Below are 17,509 nucleotides of genomic sequence, written 5' to 3'. Positions count from 1 at the left end.
AATGAAATCAGTATCAACAAAACTGATTTGTACTACAGAGATGGCACAGAAAAACACAAAAGTGGCTTGAAGGTGTATTTTCAGATGTTTAATGAGGCTTGTCTCAGACTATTTTTGATGATGAAATAAAGCAAAATCAGGCAAAAGTGTTATAGTTTGAATCATTTAAGGAAAAATAGAAACAAAGTAACTCACGAGTATTTGGAAGCCATAGTTCCTCTGAACTGGGAATTCATTCACATCGTAGCACGTGGACAAATCGATCTCTCCATCCAGATCAGCCGCCTGAGGAACACGAGGGATGTTGTTAAACAGTCGCATGATTAAAAAATGAGTTTAATTCCTGAAGGAAAGGCGTACCTCCTCAGCGATGGAGTCGCGGTAGAACCTCAGGCTCTGATCGGTCAAAACAAACCAGTGTTTCTTCCACTGATGGAGACAGAAGCAGAACAAACCTTTTGAATAAACTCCTTCAAGGACATCAAGGACATCAATTCCTGACTGGTTTTGAAAAGCTCTTTCAAGAAACCATTAAGACTCACCAATCCATCTTCGTACAGTTTGGTCATCCATCCTTTCTTGAAGTTCAGCAGGTCTGGCTGAAAAGAGATGAGAATAATAGATGAAATTAATAGACTACGAACAAACCGTAAAACACACAAACAAATGTTTTAGAGCAGGGAGTGTTTATTTAAAATGCATTAAATTTTTTTTATAATTTTTGTACATTTATTTAAAATTGAATACAGTTAGACACTCATTCAATTCAATGCAATAATTAAATGGAAAAATGCATTTACAATTATTTATATAAAGAAAATGTTACTGTTTTATTGTTAATGAATCATATTTTTCTGCTTTTTAAATATATTTTGCCTTGTAAATACAACTTATCTAGTAGCAGTTTATATGGTTTAAAATGAATACTTTATTTAAAACAATAAATTAAAATGAATATATAATTATTTAATTAATTATTATATAAAAATATAATTTTTTATTTGATTTATTTACTATATTTTAAATTCAATTAAAATTGTATTTAAATATACATGCAAACATATACATAAATAAATAAGCTTAGTTTTCACTTAACCCTTAATATTCACCAACATAAAAGTTCTATTTTGTTGTTTGTAATAATTTTTGATGCATTCTTTTATGTTCACAAAATGTACAATGTGGTTACTTTTTAATTTAATTTATTTGGTGTGTTTTAAATTCAATTAAAATGAATAATTTATTTAAAATAATAAATAAATAAATTATTTTATTTATTTACTATATTTTTTATTCAGTTAAAATTTATTTTATTTAAATATAAATACAAAAATATTTAAAAAAATATATATTTATGTCCGATACGGTTCATTTTTGTGATTTATTTGTTTTTAATTCAATTAAAATGAATAATTTCTTTATTTAAAAAAAATAAATGAATAAAGAAATTATTTTTATTTTATTCATTTACTATTTATTTACTATATTAATTTTTTTTTATTAAAATCCGTTTTATTTAAATATAAATACAAAAATAGAAATAAATAAATATGCATAATTTTCACTTAAAATCCCTTAATATTCACCCACATAAAAGTTATTTTTTTGTTTATAATTTTCGATCACAAAATGTACAATATGGTTAATGTTTATGATTATTTTATTTATTTAATTTTATTTTATTATTTTTATTTTATTTATTTTATTTAGTATGTTTTTAATTCAATTAAAATGAATAATTTATTTAAAATAATAATTCAGAATGAATAATGAAATATTTTTTCATTTTATTTATTTACTATAGATTTAATTAAATTAAAATACATTTTATTTAAATATAAATACAAAATATAAATAAATAATTATAACTAATTTTCACTTATCCCTTAATTTTTACCTACATAAAAGTTCTATTTTGCGGTTTATAATTTTTTTCCACTTAACTATAGAAAACATTATTGGCAAATATATTTCCTGAACCCAAAGCATTAGAAAAGTGACTCAATAATATCGCTTACAACATTTCAGCTACTTGCAATTTAAAAAAGGTGTTTAAAAAAGCTGCTTTGAAGAACTTTACATGCAATTAACAACATATAAACACTTTTGAAAAAGACATCAAGAGTTAAGACATCATAAACAAACATTAATACTGAATACTGAACTTTTATAGAACAGAATAAAATTGTATATTCAAAAGAGTGCATTCAAAGTGAATAAAATCCTCTAAAAGTCCTAAAAAAGACTTCTGCATCATAAATCCAGCACCAAACACAGTCGGAAGGCTCCCGCACAAACACAAGCAGTGGTACCTCACAAAGCCGTAAACAAACTAATCTACAACCAATAATAATACAAACCCTCTACCATCTATTGCAGGCGTACAGAGCAGTTCTGAAGTTGAGATCACACCCATGGGCCATTTGCTAGCTAGCTGTTGGGTTCACAGTACCTTAGTCTTGTTGAGTTTCATCTGTGACCTGTTCTTCACACGCTTTTGACTCACATGCCGTCTTTCTGTGTGTATGAACATGAATCTGTGTTCTCGTGTGTGTGTGTGTGTGTGTGTGTGTGTGTGTGTGTGTTTGGGCATGTGTCGGTGTCTCTGGTCCTAACACTCTGAGCGAATGCTATTTATAATCAGGGGTGGTGAAGTGGTTCTGGGTTGGGTTTGCATGAACGAAGTACTAACAGCTGAAACACACACACACTCTTAGACAGCCTTGCAGTCCCTTAGAAATAATCACGCTATGTTCTTAAGGCGAGACACTGCAGGTAAATAGGGTAAAAAAAAAACTAATAGTTATGACCTTACTTACCCAGTTGATTGATTACATTGATAATTGTAAACATTTTTTGTATTACAAGTTTTCTAAAATGTTAAGTTTAAATATGCAAATGAGCTATTATCTAATGAAATATGCACTAATTTGCATACATTTCTAGTACAAAAATCAGTTTCAAAATTCTTGCTTAATTTTTTTTTCATATTAGAGTCTTTTGTGGAATTTTGTCACTCCATAATTCAAACTTAGAACAGACAGAAAACAATATATTTCTTACAATTTTGAGGGGGAAAAAATGTTGTATAAAATCAAGCAAATTATATATGAACAAATCCCTCTGTAAAAACCTTCAGGATATACTGTAGACAGGAATAAAAATGTCAAGTTTGGTGTGTGTAAGTGCTACTAAAGTGGAGATTTATGGCTCAGTGTAAGAGAAAAATCGCATTTTGAGAAAACAGCCTTTAAAAATATGCATTGTAATTTAAATCTATTGACAAAAATAGATAAAGTGATACAAAAGAAACACTTAACAGTGTCTTTTGGATGTTTTCTTTCCACTAGTCTGAAAAAACTCTTTATGAAACAGCAAAAAGCACAAAATCTCAAACTTGACAGATGCATGAAAAAACAGTGTTTTTGCCTTAAGAGCAATTAACTATAGAAGCATGTTTTAGTTTATATGACACTTATTATAACTGGCCTCAAATCTTGCATGAAGACTATGCAGTGCACTTTTTTTAATTCAGCATGTAATGCAACATAATTGTAATCGACAATGTAAAGGTTAACTATTGTAAGATTCAAAGAGTCATAGCCTTAATCATCTTAATGAAATAAAGGGACACAGAAAAGGAAAGCTGATCCAGAGGTCAGCTGGCTGTTAAGTCTTTGGACATGAACATCAATCTTCAAAGGGCCCCTTTGGGACTTTTACAATGTAATGCACATTCAAATATGACACAGTCATGCAAAAGTAATTATTAACTAAAAATTTATATTTGCCAATGCATACAGAATGATTAAATGAAACTGACCCTATTCACACAACTTAATGAAAAAATGACATATTTCTATATTCACAAAATGCACAATATGACAAAATTTTTATTTGATTTTATATATTTTTAATCAAACTGAAAATAATAATTTCTTCTTTCTTTATTTGATTTATTTACTATGTTATTAATTCAACTAAAATATCATTTTTTTAAAATATGAATACAAAATGAATAAATGAATAAATAAATAATTCGAATGAGAAGGTGTGTCTAAACTTTTGGTCCGTACTGTATATATTTTGTCTGTTTATTAAAGTTTTTACTCTACATTTGTGCAGTTTTCGGTGGGTTAGTGATATTTTTTAAATATATATAAATCAATAAATAAATATTTTTTAAATGGGTTTTTATACAAAAACTGCTTTTTTATGTAAAATTCACTTTATAAAAAACCCACATTTCTAACTTTAATTTATGGGGATAACATGGATAATTTCACATGGTTAAGTGTAAGATTTTTGCCCATCTTTTGGAAAATCCAGTTTTAAAAGTAAAAAAAATAACTTTTACCAGTAGGTGGCTGCAGAGCTCCACTATTTGCTATTTGACCACCTGAAAGATATTTTTTCACAAGATTTTTTCAGTTGAATTCATATCTACAGTACCAGGGCTCGAAATTGTGACCGTTTTGGTCGCATATGCTCCCAAAATTTAATCTGCGCGACCTCAAATTATATTTGGGAGCATTTGTGCCAGTGCGAGAAATTGTTGTGGTGCGGCTGGTTTCGTTTCTTTACAAAACTTTCGTAAACAGACTGCTGTGAGCTGATGCAATGACAGGTTCGCCATTCTCTCCAACATTACATAGCCATTTAAACTTCATCTTTGCATTATTACCATTATCACTATGCAGATTTGAGATATTAGCTGTCAATCACTCCCTGACACGGACACTGCGCTCCGCTGAACTAGAAACCGGACGTTTTTTTTTCTCTCAACCTCAACCTCTCGATCTCAGTTCCGGATTTGCACAAACTGTATTGCAATTAGGGGTGTGTGATATGACGATTTTTTTTATTGTGGACAACTAAAAGAATTCACAATTTGCTTTCGAAGAAATCTACTGTATTTGGTTCTACAGCGCACATTCTTTCAGATGCAACTCCAGCGCCTCAGTCTCAATATAGGTTACTGTACAGCACGACATAAATCCACATCAAATGATAACTCGCACAGGGGCGTAATTTCCACTGGTGACACGCTTTTTAATTTTAATACCCCACGTTTAGTGAGCGACTCCCCAATGTGCGCTAATTAGGCTACATAACATATCTAGGCTGTTATTAGTATGTGGGCAATAATAAGTTGTGTAGTTGTCTATAACTCTGTATCATGCTTTAAAAAAATGCGGCCTCTGTTTGCACTTTGAATATTGAATGAGTAGCCTACTTTGATTATGGCTGCATTTATTGTCTACACGACTAAGAAAGAACTGTTTTGTTTATTGTTTGTTATTTCTACTGTAGATATAAATATAAATATAACATTGTAAATATAACACTGAATATCTCTTAATATTCACCTACAGTACATAAAAGTTATATTTTGTTGTGTGTATAATTGAATTTAATTCTGTTTTAAAAAAATTAAATAAAAAGAAAAATAATAATAAAATCCTAAAACTTTATACCTCTGTTGTGTATCATAACAGCACTATTTGATATAATGCATTTCCATAAATACAATGTTGCAATTAAAAATTCTTGTCAAATATAATTACCATAATTACAAGATATTTATGTACATTTGTGTGATCTTACTGTATATTTGATTGTTTTAATGAAAATTAATAAATGTTTGTTTTATTTGATTTATTTACTATATTTTTAATTCAGTTAAAATTAATTATATTTAAATATAAATAAAAAATAAAGCAAGCAAGCAAGCTTAATTCACTTAATATTCACCTACATAAAAGTTTTATTTTGTTGTTTATAATTTAATAATTTAATCAAATAAAACAATAATATTAATAATCATAATCAGCACTTAACCAGCACATTTAATATAATTCATTACCATACAATATTGCAATTAAAAAATCTTGTCAGTTATAGCCACAATTAAAACATTTTTATATGAATTTGTGTGTTTGTGAGGTCTTACAGTCATAAGTGTCTCTGTAGCTCTGCGATCCAGACTTTTGGCCCTGCGATAACCAGCTAGTGAAGAAACGTCATCTGTCCGGCCTTTAGCTGAATCCAATGAAAAGTCCTGTAAGAGTTTAGGAAAGAAATTAAAAATGAATCAATTTAAAAAAAATTGTAACAGTTTTGACTCTGAAATCTGATCTCAGAACTGGTTAATTACTACTAACAAGACTCCTGAATATTAGTAAATGAATAGCGTCTACTCAAAATGCTGTATTGCAATGTATACATCATTTTCAAGTAGGTTTAATCAGAGAAAATGTTAAATAAGTACCTGTTTCTGGTTGGACAGGCGTTTCTCATTGCGTCCTGCTCTCTGATTGGCTGTTTTAGAATAAGAAGGGGCGGGGTCTGTTGCAGAATTTGTTGTGTCCATTTGCTCTGGAGTGCTGACAGAGTCATGAGACTCAAATCTCTCAATGACCTGTGAACGTCTGCTGCAAAACACACACACAGATGTCAGAAGAGCAACAACTGGAAAATATTGTTTCCTTTCATCACAGATGTTCATACTCTATTTCTGACTCAAATATAATGGCGTAAATCATAAACTAGAGTTAGATGCAATGCATAAGTCATTAGGTTCATAATGCATTAGTTTTTTAAATATAGACTGCTGTTCAAAAATGTTGTATCGGTAAGATTAAAAAAAAAAATTCGTCTGTTCATCAAGGCTGCATTTATTTGATCAAAAATACAGAAATAAACAGTAATATTGTGAAATATTATTACAATTTAAAATAACAGTTTTGTATTTTAATATACTTTAAAATATAATTTATTTGTCTGATGCAAAGCTGAATTTTCCGCATCATTACTCCAGTCTTCAGTGTCACATGATCCTTCAGAAATCACTTTAATATGTTGATTTATTATCAATGTCGGTAACAGTTGTGCTGCTTAATATTTTTTGGAACCTGTGACTTTTTTCAGGATTATTTAATGAATAAGAAGTTCAGTAATAATATAAAATAGACATCCTTTCTAACAATATAAGTGTTTACTATCACTTTCATAACAATTTAACACATTCTTGTTGAATAAAAGTATTCATTTCTATCAAAAAAAGAAAGAAAAAATTATTTACTGACCCCAAACTTTTAAACAGTAGTGTATATTGTTAAAAAGAAGTCTATTTTAAATAAATGCTGTTCTTTTTAACGTTTTATACATAAAACTTGAAAAAGCAGCACAACTGTTTTCCGCATTGATGATAAATCAGCATTTTAGAATGATTTCTGAAGGATCATGGGACACTGAAGACTGGAGTAATGGCTGATGAAAATTCAGCTTTGCATCACAGAAATAAATTCTATTTTGAAGTATATTAAAATACAAAACCATTTTTTTAAATTGTAATAATATTTCATAATATTACTTTTTTTACTGTATTTTTTCTGCATTTCTGATTTAAAAAAAACACTCGATAAGCATCTTTAAAAAAAACATTTAACAACAACTTTCGAATGTCAGTGTATATTTAATCAAAATTAATTATTTAAAATCAAATCAAAATAAAAAAATGTTCTTGTTTACTCATCCTCTAATTTTTACCAACATAAAAGAATTTAATTTAAAATGCTAAAATGTTCTACTTTTGTTGACAAAATGTTGAACATAATGCACAAATAATAATCTAATAAAAGCATTATTAAATAAACAGTTCAACATTTCTACCTAACATTGCAGGATGTTTACATCTACCGAGGAAGGATGCTGAAGAATATTTCATGGAAAGATGAAAAAAAAACACAAAAACACTTCCTTGGTTCATTTCTGGTCAGTCAGCTGAAACTGACCTCTGTGAATAACCTCAACACAGTCTTAAATCAAACAGGAAATGTTGCTGGAAATGTTTTTCTCTATTATGATGTTAAACCTCCAACATTGTACATCTTGATTGTTTCAGAACGACTTAACCAGATTGGATGATTTACATTTAAAGTAATGTCATTGTTGCAACTGGTTGTGAAAAATCACTTCTTATTTATAATGCAGCAACTTGGCAAGCATTGGAGCTAGCAATCACAGACAAGCTTAAGGGATTAGTTCACTTCCAGAACAAAAACGTACAGATAATTTACTCACCCCCTTGTCATCCAAGATGTTCATGTCTTTCTTTCTTCAGTCGTAAAGAAATCATGTTTTTTGAAGAAAACATTTCAGGAATGTTCTGCACATAGTGAACTTCTATGGTGCCCCTGAGTTTAAATGTCCAAAATGCAGTTTAATTGCAGCTTCAAAGAGGTCTAAACAATCCCAGATGATAAAGTAGGTTCTTATCTAGCAAAACAATCTTTTTCTAAAAAAAAATTAAATGTATACACCTTTTAACCACAAATGCTGTCTTGTCTAGCTAATACAGTTAGGGTAGCATTTGTGGTTAAAAAGTGTATAAATGGTCATTTTTTTTAGAAAATAATTGATAGTTGCGCCAGATAAGGCCCTTCTTCCTCGGCTGGGATTGTTTAAAGCCATTTGAAGCTGCATTTAAACTGCATTTTGCAAGTTCAAACTTGGGGGCACCATAGAAGTTCACTATATGCAGAAAATTCCTGAAATGTTTTCCTCAACAACAAAAAAAATTCTTCACGACTGAAAAAAGAAAGGCATGAATATATTGGATGACAAGGGGGTGAGAAAATAATCTCTAAATTTTTGTTCTGGAAGTGAACTAATTTGTTAATTTCCTCCACAAAATGACCTTCAGAAGGATTTTAACGGTTTGAAACAGTGAGAGTTTTTGAGGTGTTAGCATGTCATTGATTTGATTTTTTGTTTAACATGATGAATTTGGTGTGTCTTATAAGAGCAGATGGTAGAGCAGAGGGACAGACACAGGAAACCAGTGACAACAGCCATGAGCAGAACCCCAGACAGCATCAGTCTTTGTCCCAGTGACACCCATGTGTTAGTAGGAATAATTTATATTTTGCACCTGTTTCACACCGAAATAAAGCAGCAGCCTACGTGCATTGTTTTCAAAGTGTTTCTGATGCTCAACATTAAAATAATTGATTTAAATATATAATTTCTATATTTAAAATAAATAAATGAAGATCATTTGATAATCTCTTGAACATTCCCAAATTTTCTTTATAAAACATTTATGAAAATAATAATAATAATATTAATAAATACCTATATCTATAGGTCAAAGACGAAAAAAGGGTTTAAGCATAAAAACAATGTGTAGTAACAAAGTGTAATACTGCTTTAAAAATTGTTTTCCCAAAAACGCTCAATTTTAGTTTTTTTTTTTGTTTAATTTAATTGCATTTGTTTTTCTGAGCAAAAAATAATTATCATACATTTTCCCTAATTTACTTTACAATAATTAAATTCAAAATGTAATTCAAATGTAACAATCTTGTTGCGCATTTTTACAAGAAAAATCAATTTATGACATATTAAAAGACAAATTACTTTCACCACAAATACTAATTAGTTTTAATTGTACATTTTTAAAATGTGCAACTATCTTAGGTTTTGCCCATTTGTCAATAATAATTTTGTATTCAATTTAAACACAATAAAATTTAATGTGCTCCCTTATTCTTTTATATATTTTAATATGTACAAGTCAGAATAAGCATGTTGTTTGAATTTGTACATAAATATTGTTACACTGAATGACAATGTAAGATTATTTCAGCCAAATTTGGAAAATTGTATTCTCCAAAAACTTTTTTGAAACCTTAAATGTATACACTTAACATTTGATGCACTTTCTACGGACATAAAATCACTTTTTTGACACGGACATCTTAACGACTTTGACCCATATATATATATATATATATATATATATATTAGGGCTGTCCCCGAATAGTCGAAGATTCGATGCATCGATATGCGGAGCCTGATTCGACCACCGATCTCACAGTCGAATCTTCGCGGGTGAAACGAGCATCACACCATTTTGGCAATATAGGGGTGCTCAATGTCTAATTGCACACAGAACTACTAGATTTTGTACGGACATATTAAGTTATATACAGCCTTAGATTATGATAATGCAGTAAAAACAAAAGTGAAAAGAAAGAAGCGTTCAATAAATATTTTTAACGTGTTTGTGAACAAATCCAACCACCCCTGTGACAGATTTAATTTTCACTTGCCCTGATCCATGATGAGATGAGGACGGCAGGGATTAGGCGGCGATCACACCGAACGTGTTTTTGCCGTTGGAGGCGCCTCTTTTGAATGGTTTTCTGTTGGCAGTGAGCGTTCTGCGCTCCGTTAATGCGTCCCCGGCGCCTCGCGTTTTTGCAGGAGCGCTCTGAGCGCCTGGAGTTGAAAAAAAATATCAACTCTGAGCGGAAAAACGCCCAACGTTATTCGCGTTCTTTCCCATTGTCCAATCTTTCGGGTCTTCGAAAGTTTACCGTCGCTTAAAAAGTCCGGAGACTGCAAGAAATAGAGGAGAAACCTTTGGTGTCTATCATGGGAAACCAGGGGCTGTATTATTTAGGGTTTCTACTAATATGACAGTTTAATTAAATGCAAAAAACTAGATTTTAGAGCGTTCGCGCTATAATCCTTTGATTTGACTGACAGGACAGCTGTTTTGGTCGTTGCTTAGCAAAAAAGGCAGTGCTGTGCGCCTTGCGTTTTTAGAACTAAAAGACGCGTTCTGTCTTTTTATTTAAACCTAAATAAGTTTGTCTGTCAGTTGGCAGGCAGTTTTGGTCGCTTTATTAAAAGTTGTTGCTGTGTGCAGTGTGTAAAATAAAATTAAAATTGTTTTACCCTCCTTCTGACTATAGTGTCGTGTCCCTCCTATCCCATTCACACACACACATAAGCCTAGATGATTCGACTATCGGTCGACTATAGAAAGATTCGAAAATTCTGATTCGACTATGAAAATTCTTAGTCGGGGACAGCCCTAATATATATATACATAGATAGATCTATTTTTAATATATAAATAAAGGCGAAATAAATAAAAATATGTGAAAATAACTAAATGCGCTTCTTGCAGTGTGAAACAGGCTTCAGTTGCATGTTTTTGATTGTGAGATGTGTCTGTGTGTTATAGTTTGGCCCCAGCAGGTGGAATGAAAGTAAGCAGTGGGCGTGTCAGAGGGCGTGGCAGGGCGCGGCACAGGGCAGGAAGTGCAGAGTTTCAGAAGACTGCCTGAAAAAGAGAAGAAACAGATCAAATAAAAAGCAAAAAAGAGCTGAAGACACAGAAAAAGCATGAGAGAGAGAGAGAAGGAACAGCGCAGAACATTTTAAAATCACACATACAGAACTGAACGGCAGCGTTCAGCACTGCATTGAGATTCTAACAAAATGGAAGAGAGATTAGGCAGGAAGTCCAGTTCTACACAGTGCTCACTAGGTGGCGTTAAAGCTGCAAGAATGAGATGAACGTCATGATTCTTGAGCGCTGAAGGCACAGGATTATCTCAGATGGTTAGCAGCTCATCACTTGCTTGTCCTGAGTATCATTGACGGATAACCGGCTGGTCTTTCCTGCCGGCTCCAGCAGGTGGAGATAAAACCTCCACGCTCGCTCTGAGACGTAAACACAGCAGGCGTGTTGGCTCGCATTGAACGAGCAGATTGTGTTTATACTGCAGGGGAAGTAGCTGCGTATCTTTAGTTCCCTGTTCAGAGCTGTATCTCCTCAATTACAGACAGACTATGAACTAGGCTAATGAGGCTATAAAACATGAATGCCTCTTAACAAACACTTCAGTTGGATGATTTAAAAGTATGTAGAATGTGTGTGTCATTGGCTCTGGTACAAACTCTAGTGACCTTCTTAGACGGCATTCTTAGATTCTTCTCTAATTAGAGCATCAAGTAATTAACTTAACTACATGGTAATATTACAAGTGCACAGAGCAATTTCTTGGTGAGACTTGGTGAGTAGAAGAGACAGAAAAACATTACAAATCTTATATATGTTAGAAATATGATTCTTTTTTTAATAGAATGCTTTTCTGAACCTTTAAAAAACAAGTGTGCATGTGTTTTTTGTTGAGAATAATATTTGATATATTTTATATGGCTCATATTGTATGATATATGTGACCCTGGACCACAAAACCAGTCTTAAGTCGCTGGGGTATATTTGTAGCAATAGCCAAAAATACATAGTATGGGTCAAAATTATTGATTTTTCTTTTATGTCAAAAATCATTAGGAAATTAAGTAAAGATCATGTTCCATGAAAATTTTTTGTAAAATTCCTACTGTAAACATATCAAAATGTAATTTTTGATTAGTAATATGCATTGTTAAGAACTTAATTTGGACAACTTTAAAGGTGATTTTCTCAGTATTTTGATTTTTTTGCCCCCTCAGATTCCAGATTTTCAAATAGATGTATCTCAGCCATATATTGTCCTATCCTAACAAACCATACATCAATAGAAAGCTTATTTATTGAGTATTCATATGATGTATACATCTCAAGTTCTGTAAAATTGAACCTTATGACTGGTTTTGTGGTCCAGGGTCACATATAAGAAAATGGAGGGAGAAAACAGCAGGATTTTATTCAAAAGCCCAAACTGAGTAGACCAATGCAATTTAGTACATTTAGTTTTGATCATGATGATGAAGCTTTATAAATTTGTGTATCAAATGATCTATTAGGCTTTACAGCATTAAAGTTACTAGCTTAGCATATCAGACTACTGGAATCAACTGAACGTCTTCTCAAGAATAAGTTCACTTCCAGAACAAAAATGTACAGATAATTTACTCACCCCCTTGTCATCCAAGATGTTCATGTCTTTTTTTCTTCAGTCGTAAAGAAATAGTTTTTTGAGGAAAACATTTCAAGATTTCTCTCCATGTAGGGGCTCTAAACGATCCCAGCCGAGGAAGAAGGGTCTTATCTAGCGAAACGATTGGTTATTTTCACAACAAATTGACAATTTATATACTTTTAAACCTCAAATGCTCGTCTTGTCTTCTTAGTATGTTCACTTTGTAAACACTGGCTCGGTACTTCTTCAGCGATGTAGGGTGATTTTGAAATTTGCAGAAACGAGACAAAATTATTTGAGATTAAAAAGTATATAAATTGTCAATTTGTTTCGAAAATAACCATTCGTTTCGTTAGATAAGACCCTTCTTCCTGGGATCGTTCAGAGCCCTTTGAAGCTGCATTTTGGAAGTTCAAACTCGGGGGCACCATAGAAGTCCACTATATGGAGAGAAATCCTGAAATGTTTTCCTCAAAAAACATCATTCCTTTACGACTGAAGAAAGAAAGACATGAACATCTTGGATGACAAGGACGTGAGTGCATTATCTGTATTTTTCGCTCTGAAAGTGAACTAGTCCTGAAAATGCAGTCTAAGAAGGTATGGTTTGAAACAGAGCTTTTGTGTGTGTATGTAACTGCACAGGCTCATCACCTTCTTTCACGTCCGAACAGCCGCTCCACCTCCTCCCTGCCCGGGCTCCTCGCACGCGCTCGCAGCTCCTGCCGTTTCTGACTGGATCGGTACGCGTCCCGATGGTTGAGTCTCCGCGCCCGCGGCACATCCGCCAGGGTGGCGTAACCCTGCCCACCTCGCCCCGCCCTGCCCACACGGCTCTCCGGACTCTGCTCAGAGTCTAAAGAGCTCTGAGAGGAAGACAAGGACGATGGGAGGACGTTTGCATGCGGGTTGGGACTGGAGAGCCTGTCCGGGCTGGGAAGGGGACCGAGATCCAGCGATGGGGCGTCCAGCTCCTCTGATTTGCTAAGTCTCTGTTTGTTGTGTTTGTGAGCGCGGGCGTTATGTGTAATGCTGGAGGTCTGTGTGTTAGCAGCGCTGTGTGGGTCGTGTGACGTGTGCTTGTGTGAGCTGATCGAAGAGCTGAAGAGCTCAGGATCAAAGGAGAGATACCTGGAGCGAGAGGAAGAGGAGGATGTGGTGGAGGAGGAAGAAAGAAGAGGGGGTGGCTGCTGCTTCTGTGGTGGAGATGTCTCTGGCTCCTGCTGGCGATGATGCTGTCGTTCTTCGTTTTCTTCGGCCTTGGGTTTTTCCAGCGAAAAATATCCACTCTCCACCCGTGGCTTTCGACCAACACTCGAGTTTCCGGAGTCTGAGCGTGAGAAAGAGCGAAAAATCACAGTTAGTACCTTTACAAAAATGCACCATGGTAAGATTACAGCTGCCAAAATACCTTGTTACTACTGTAAAGTCATACTAAATGAATCTGGGATCTCTTTCAAACAGCGTAAGGCGCTTTGAGAATCTGTCATTTAGTTTAATAATGACAGTGGTGACTAACACCAAGTCACCGCAGCTTTATTGAGGCAACAATCACGGTAGTATTTCGACGGAAACGACGGTCACTGTGGTTTTTGTGAGGGCAGTGAGCACATGTAATGAAATGTTCTTTTCGTTTAATGTGTTTACCCAGAAATCTGAGGTCAAGTGACTGTATCATGTCCGAAGTGAACATTTAAGATCAAAAAAAGTTGTAAATCACTAAAATAATCACGTTTTGAACATGATGACATGTAGTCAGAGTAGATATTTAACCATATTTTATGACGAACTCACCGCCACAATAGAGTGCACTTTGTGAGCAGCCTTTTTTTAGAAAGTATTTTTCTCATTCTTTTCTCCCACTGGGTTTTTTAAAAAGTCTTTTTTTAAGAGTCATAAGCCATGAACCAAACCAGCTAGCCATAAATCACAACAGTACAAACTCTGATTTGTACTGGACAAAATGAGGCACAAGTGAGGGCTTTAATGAGGGAAAGAACTACAATCCCATGAGGGGATTGATAAATATATAACTATTAATTCATAATATGCATATACACTACCAGTCAAAAGTTTTTGTTTTTTAAAGAAGTCTCTTCTGCTCAGCAAGTCTGCATTTATTTGATCCAAAGTACAGCAAAAACAGTAACATTTTAAAATATTTGTACTAAACTGAGAGCAAAATATATTTTATTCAAAATGGATAAAAATAGTATTTGTGTATGCTATTATTGGTAAATTTGTTAGTTTATGTTAATATTTAACATTAATTTTATTATATTTATATAATATTATTGATATTTTTTATAATATTAATGTATATTATTAACCCTGTAAAGCCTGAAATATGATTAATGGAAGACTACTGAACCTTTACGAAACAAAAAAAACAAGTGTGCAAATTTTTGAACAGTAAAATTTTTAATGTTTTTTAAAGAAGTCTCTTCTGCTCACCAAGCCTGCATTTATTTGATCCAAAGTACAGCAAAAACAGTAAAATTCTGAAATATTTTTACTATTTAAAATAATTGTTTTCTATCTGAATACACTTTAAAATGTAATTTATTCCTGTGATTTCAAAGCTGAATTTTTAGCATTATTACTCCAGTCACATGATCCTTCAGAAATATTGTACATTCTAGATTCCAATATTGTAAACTCCTGCATTAAAAAAATTATTATTATTATTATTATTATTACTACGTGGAAAACAGCTGAGTAAAACAGCATTTATCTAAAATAGAAATCTTTTTTAACATTAGAAATGTCTTTATCGTCACCTTTGATCAATTTAAAGCATCCTTGCTAAATAAAAGTATTAATTTCTATCATTTCTTTCCCCCAAAAAATTAAAAAAAAAAATTATACTGACTCCAAGCTTTCAAAAGTATAGTGTATGTCACAAAAAGCTTTTTATTTCAGATAAATGCTGATCTTTGGATCTTTCTATTCATCAAAACAAAACAGTTATATTAAATAGTAAAAATATTTCCAAATTTTACTGTTTTTGCTGTACTTTGGATCAAATAAATGCAGGCTTCTTTAAAAAACATTTGTTTTAATTCTCTAATTGGTGGAGATTTCTTTGCAGAATCATGGGTAATATAGTTTTACAGTAGAAAGTGTCCTGTTATACGCGGAACTTGCTGTTATAAAAACTTGCAGCTAACAATAGGTCTGTCTGTAAAGGTTTGTATCATTACAAATCAATTCCCATATGTGACCCTGGACCACAAAACCAGTCTTAAGTCGCTCGGGTATATTTGTAGCAATAGCCAAAAATACATTGTATGGGTCAAAATTATTTTCTATTATGCCAAAAATCATAAGGAAATTAAGTAAAGATCATGTTCCATAAAGATTTCTTGTAAAATTCCTACAGTAAATATATAAAGATGTAATTTTTGATTAGTAATATGCATTGTTAAGAACCTAATTTGGACAACTTTAAAGGTGTTTTTCTCAGTATTTTGATTTTTTTGCCCCCTCAGATTCTTGATTTTCAAATAGATATATCTTGGCCAAATATTGTCCTATCCTAACACAACATACATCAATAGAAAGCTTATTTATTGAGCTTGTATACATATCAGTTTTGTAAAATTTAACCTTATGACTGGTTTTGTGGTCCAGGGTCACATATAGAGAAAATTAATGGAATGTTTACTTTTGGAACCGAATTGTTGCACTCTGTGCTACATTGTTGTGGGTGGTTGCCATGGCGTTGCTATGATGTTTGAATGTGCATACTTGTGTATAGAATGTTTCAAATTCAAATTTGCAAAATCTAAAATTTTCAAATTTAAATTTTAAATGTATTTAAATGTATCAAAATCTTGTTGGATGAATGATTGACACCCAGGTTCACAACAGCATGTCATAACCTTGTTTTGCTCGTTTCAAATAAATTGTGTTTTTGTACCCAGCTGACTCAGGCTGCCGGCGCTGCAGCTTGTCGGTAAAGTGGCTCGACTCCACGTTTCCTCCTGCCACAGCGTGGCCCGTGTGAACGGCACTCGCTCTGCGTGGGCTATAGTGCTGGGGAGACACACCATGCTGCTGCTGCTGCTGCTACTGGTGACCGTCACCTTCGCAGGACCTGGCTCCTGAACACATAGAGAAAGAAAGAGAGAAACATACAGACAAGCATAATATTTAACTAACCCATAGTCAAGAACAAAGAGCTCTTTGATGTCAAAAACACCTGTGTGTGTGTGCGCAGACAAATACACACACGAATGTAACTGTCTAAACTTGCAGGCTGATAACAAATGAGCTTTTGTGGCATGATTTCATACACACGCTGATCTACCCTCAGCACCACACCCCGCACTAAACACACACTCGCAGATTAGAGTCTGTGTCTTTCCTGTTTCCACCTGACCGCCCAGTAATACCTTTTTGATTAAATCATAAAATCACTCAGCGCATTTTTTTTGCATGAAACCAAACACACACACAAGCCTGCGCGAGCCACCCAGCATCCCAGCAGAAGCACACACATGAGGATTATTTACTGGAGAAATTATGATAAGGCTCTTATTCCTTTCAATCATATGCTCTACAAAAACACCCGGAGTTTATTTATTGATCAGATTCCTGTGCTGTGCTCTGATTGGTTGGATCATGCTGGTTCTGGACTTACAATAAACCCATTGATGTTCTGCTGGGAGCATCGACCTGTTAGCAGATCAGCAGCCTGATAAAACACAGGTCAGGAGGTCAGAGCAAAGTAAACAAATCCTAAAGATAAACACAATCTGTTCTCTTCATTCATGTAT

General features: G+C 33.2%; 1 protein-coding gene across 3 annotated transcripts in view; it reads right to left on the bottom strand.

The window, feature by feature from the left end:
• Nucleotides 1-17,509, bottom strand: part of LOC141300060 (uncharacterized) — an 80,771-nt gene that overhangs the window by 37,245 nt on the left and 26,017 nt on the right. Inside the window, exons 6-13 of one of the 3 annotated variants that reach the window (XM_073830359.1) lie at nucleotides 17,374-17,427; nucleotides 16,651-16,834; nucleotides 13,383-14,058; nucleotides 6,272-6,434; nucleotides 5,954-6,061; nucleotides 543-599; nucleotides 361-429; nucleotides 196-285 (exon numbers count right to left, since the gene is read on the bottom strand). In XM_073830359.1, coding sequence (XP_073686460.1) covers nucleotides 196-285; nucleotides 361-429; nucleotides 543-599; nucleotides 5,954-6,061; nucleotides 6,272-6,434; nucleotides 13,383-14,058; nucleotides 16,651-16,834; nucleotides 17,374-17,427 — 1,401 coding nt within the window. The remainder of the gene's footprint in view (nucleotides 1-195; nucleotides 286-360; nucleotides 430-542; nucleotides 600-5,953; nucleotides 6,062-6,271; nucleotides 6,435-13,382; nucleotides 14,059-16,650; nucleotides 16,835-17,373; nucleotides 17,428-17,509) is intronic. The other 2 variants (XM_073830360.1, XM_073830361.1) reach the window with 2 other exon arrangements.

This window comes from Garra rufa, chromosome 24 (assembly GCF_049309525.1).
Source record: "Garra rufa chromosome 24, GarRuf1.0, whole genome shotgun sequence".
Taxonomy (NCBI): domain Eukaryota; kingdom Metazoa; phylum Chordata; class Actinopteri; order Cypriniformes; family Cyprinidae; genus Garra; species Garra rufa.
This window is presented reverse-complemented; position numbering and strand designations above follow the sequence as displayed.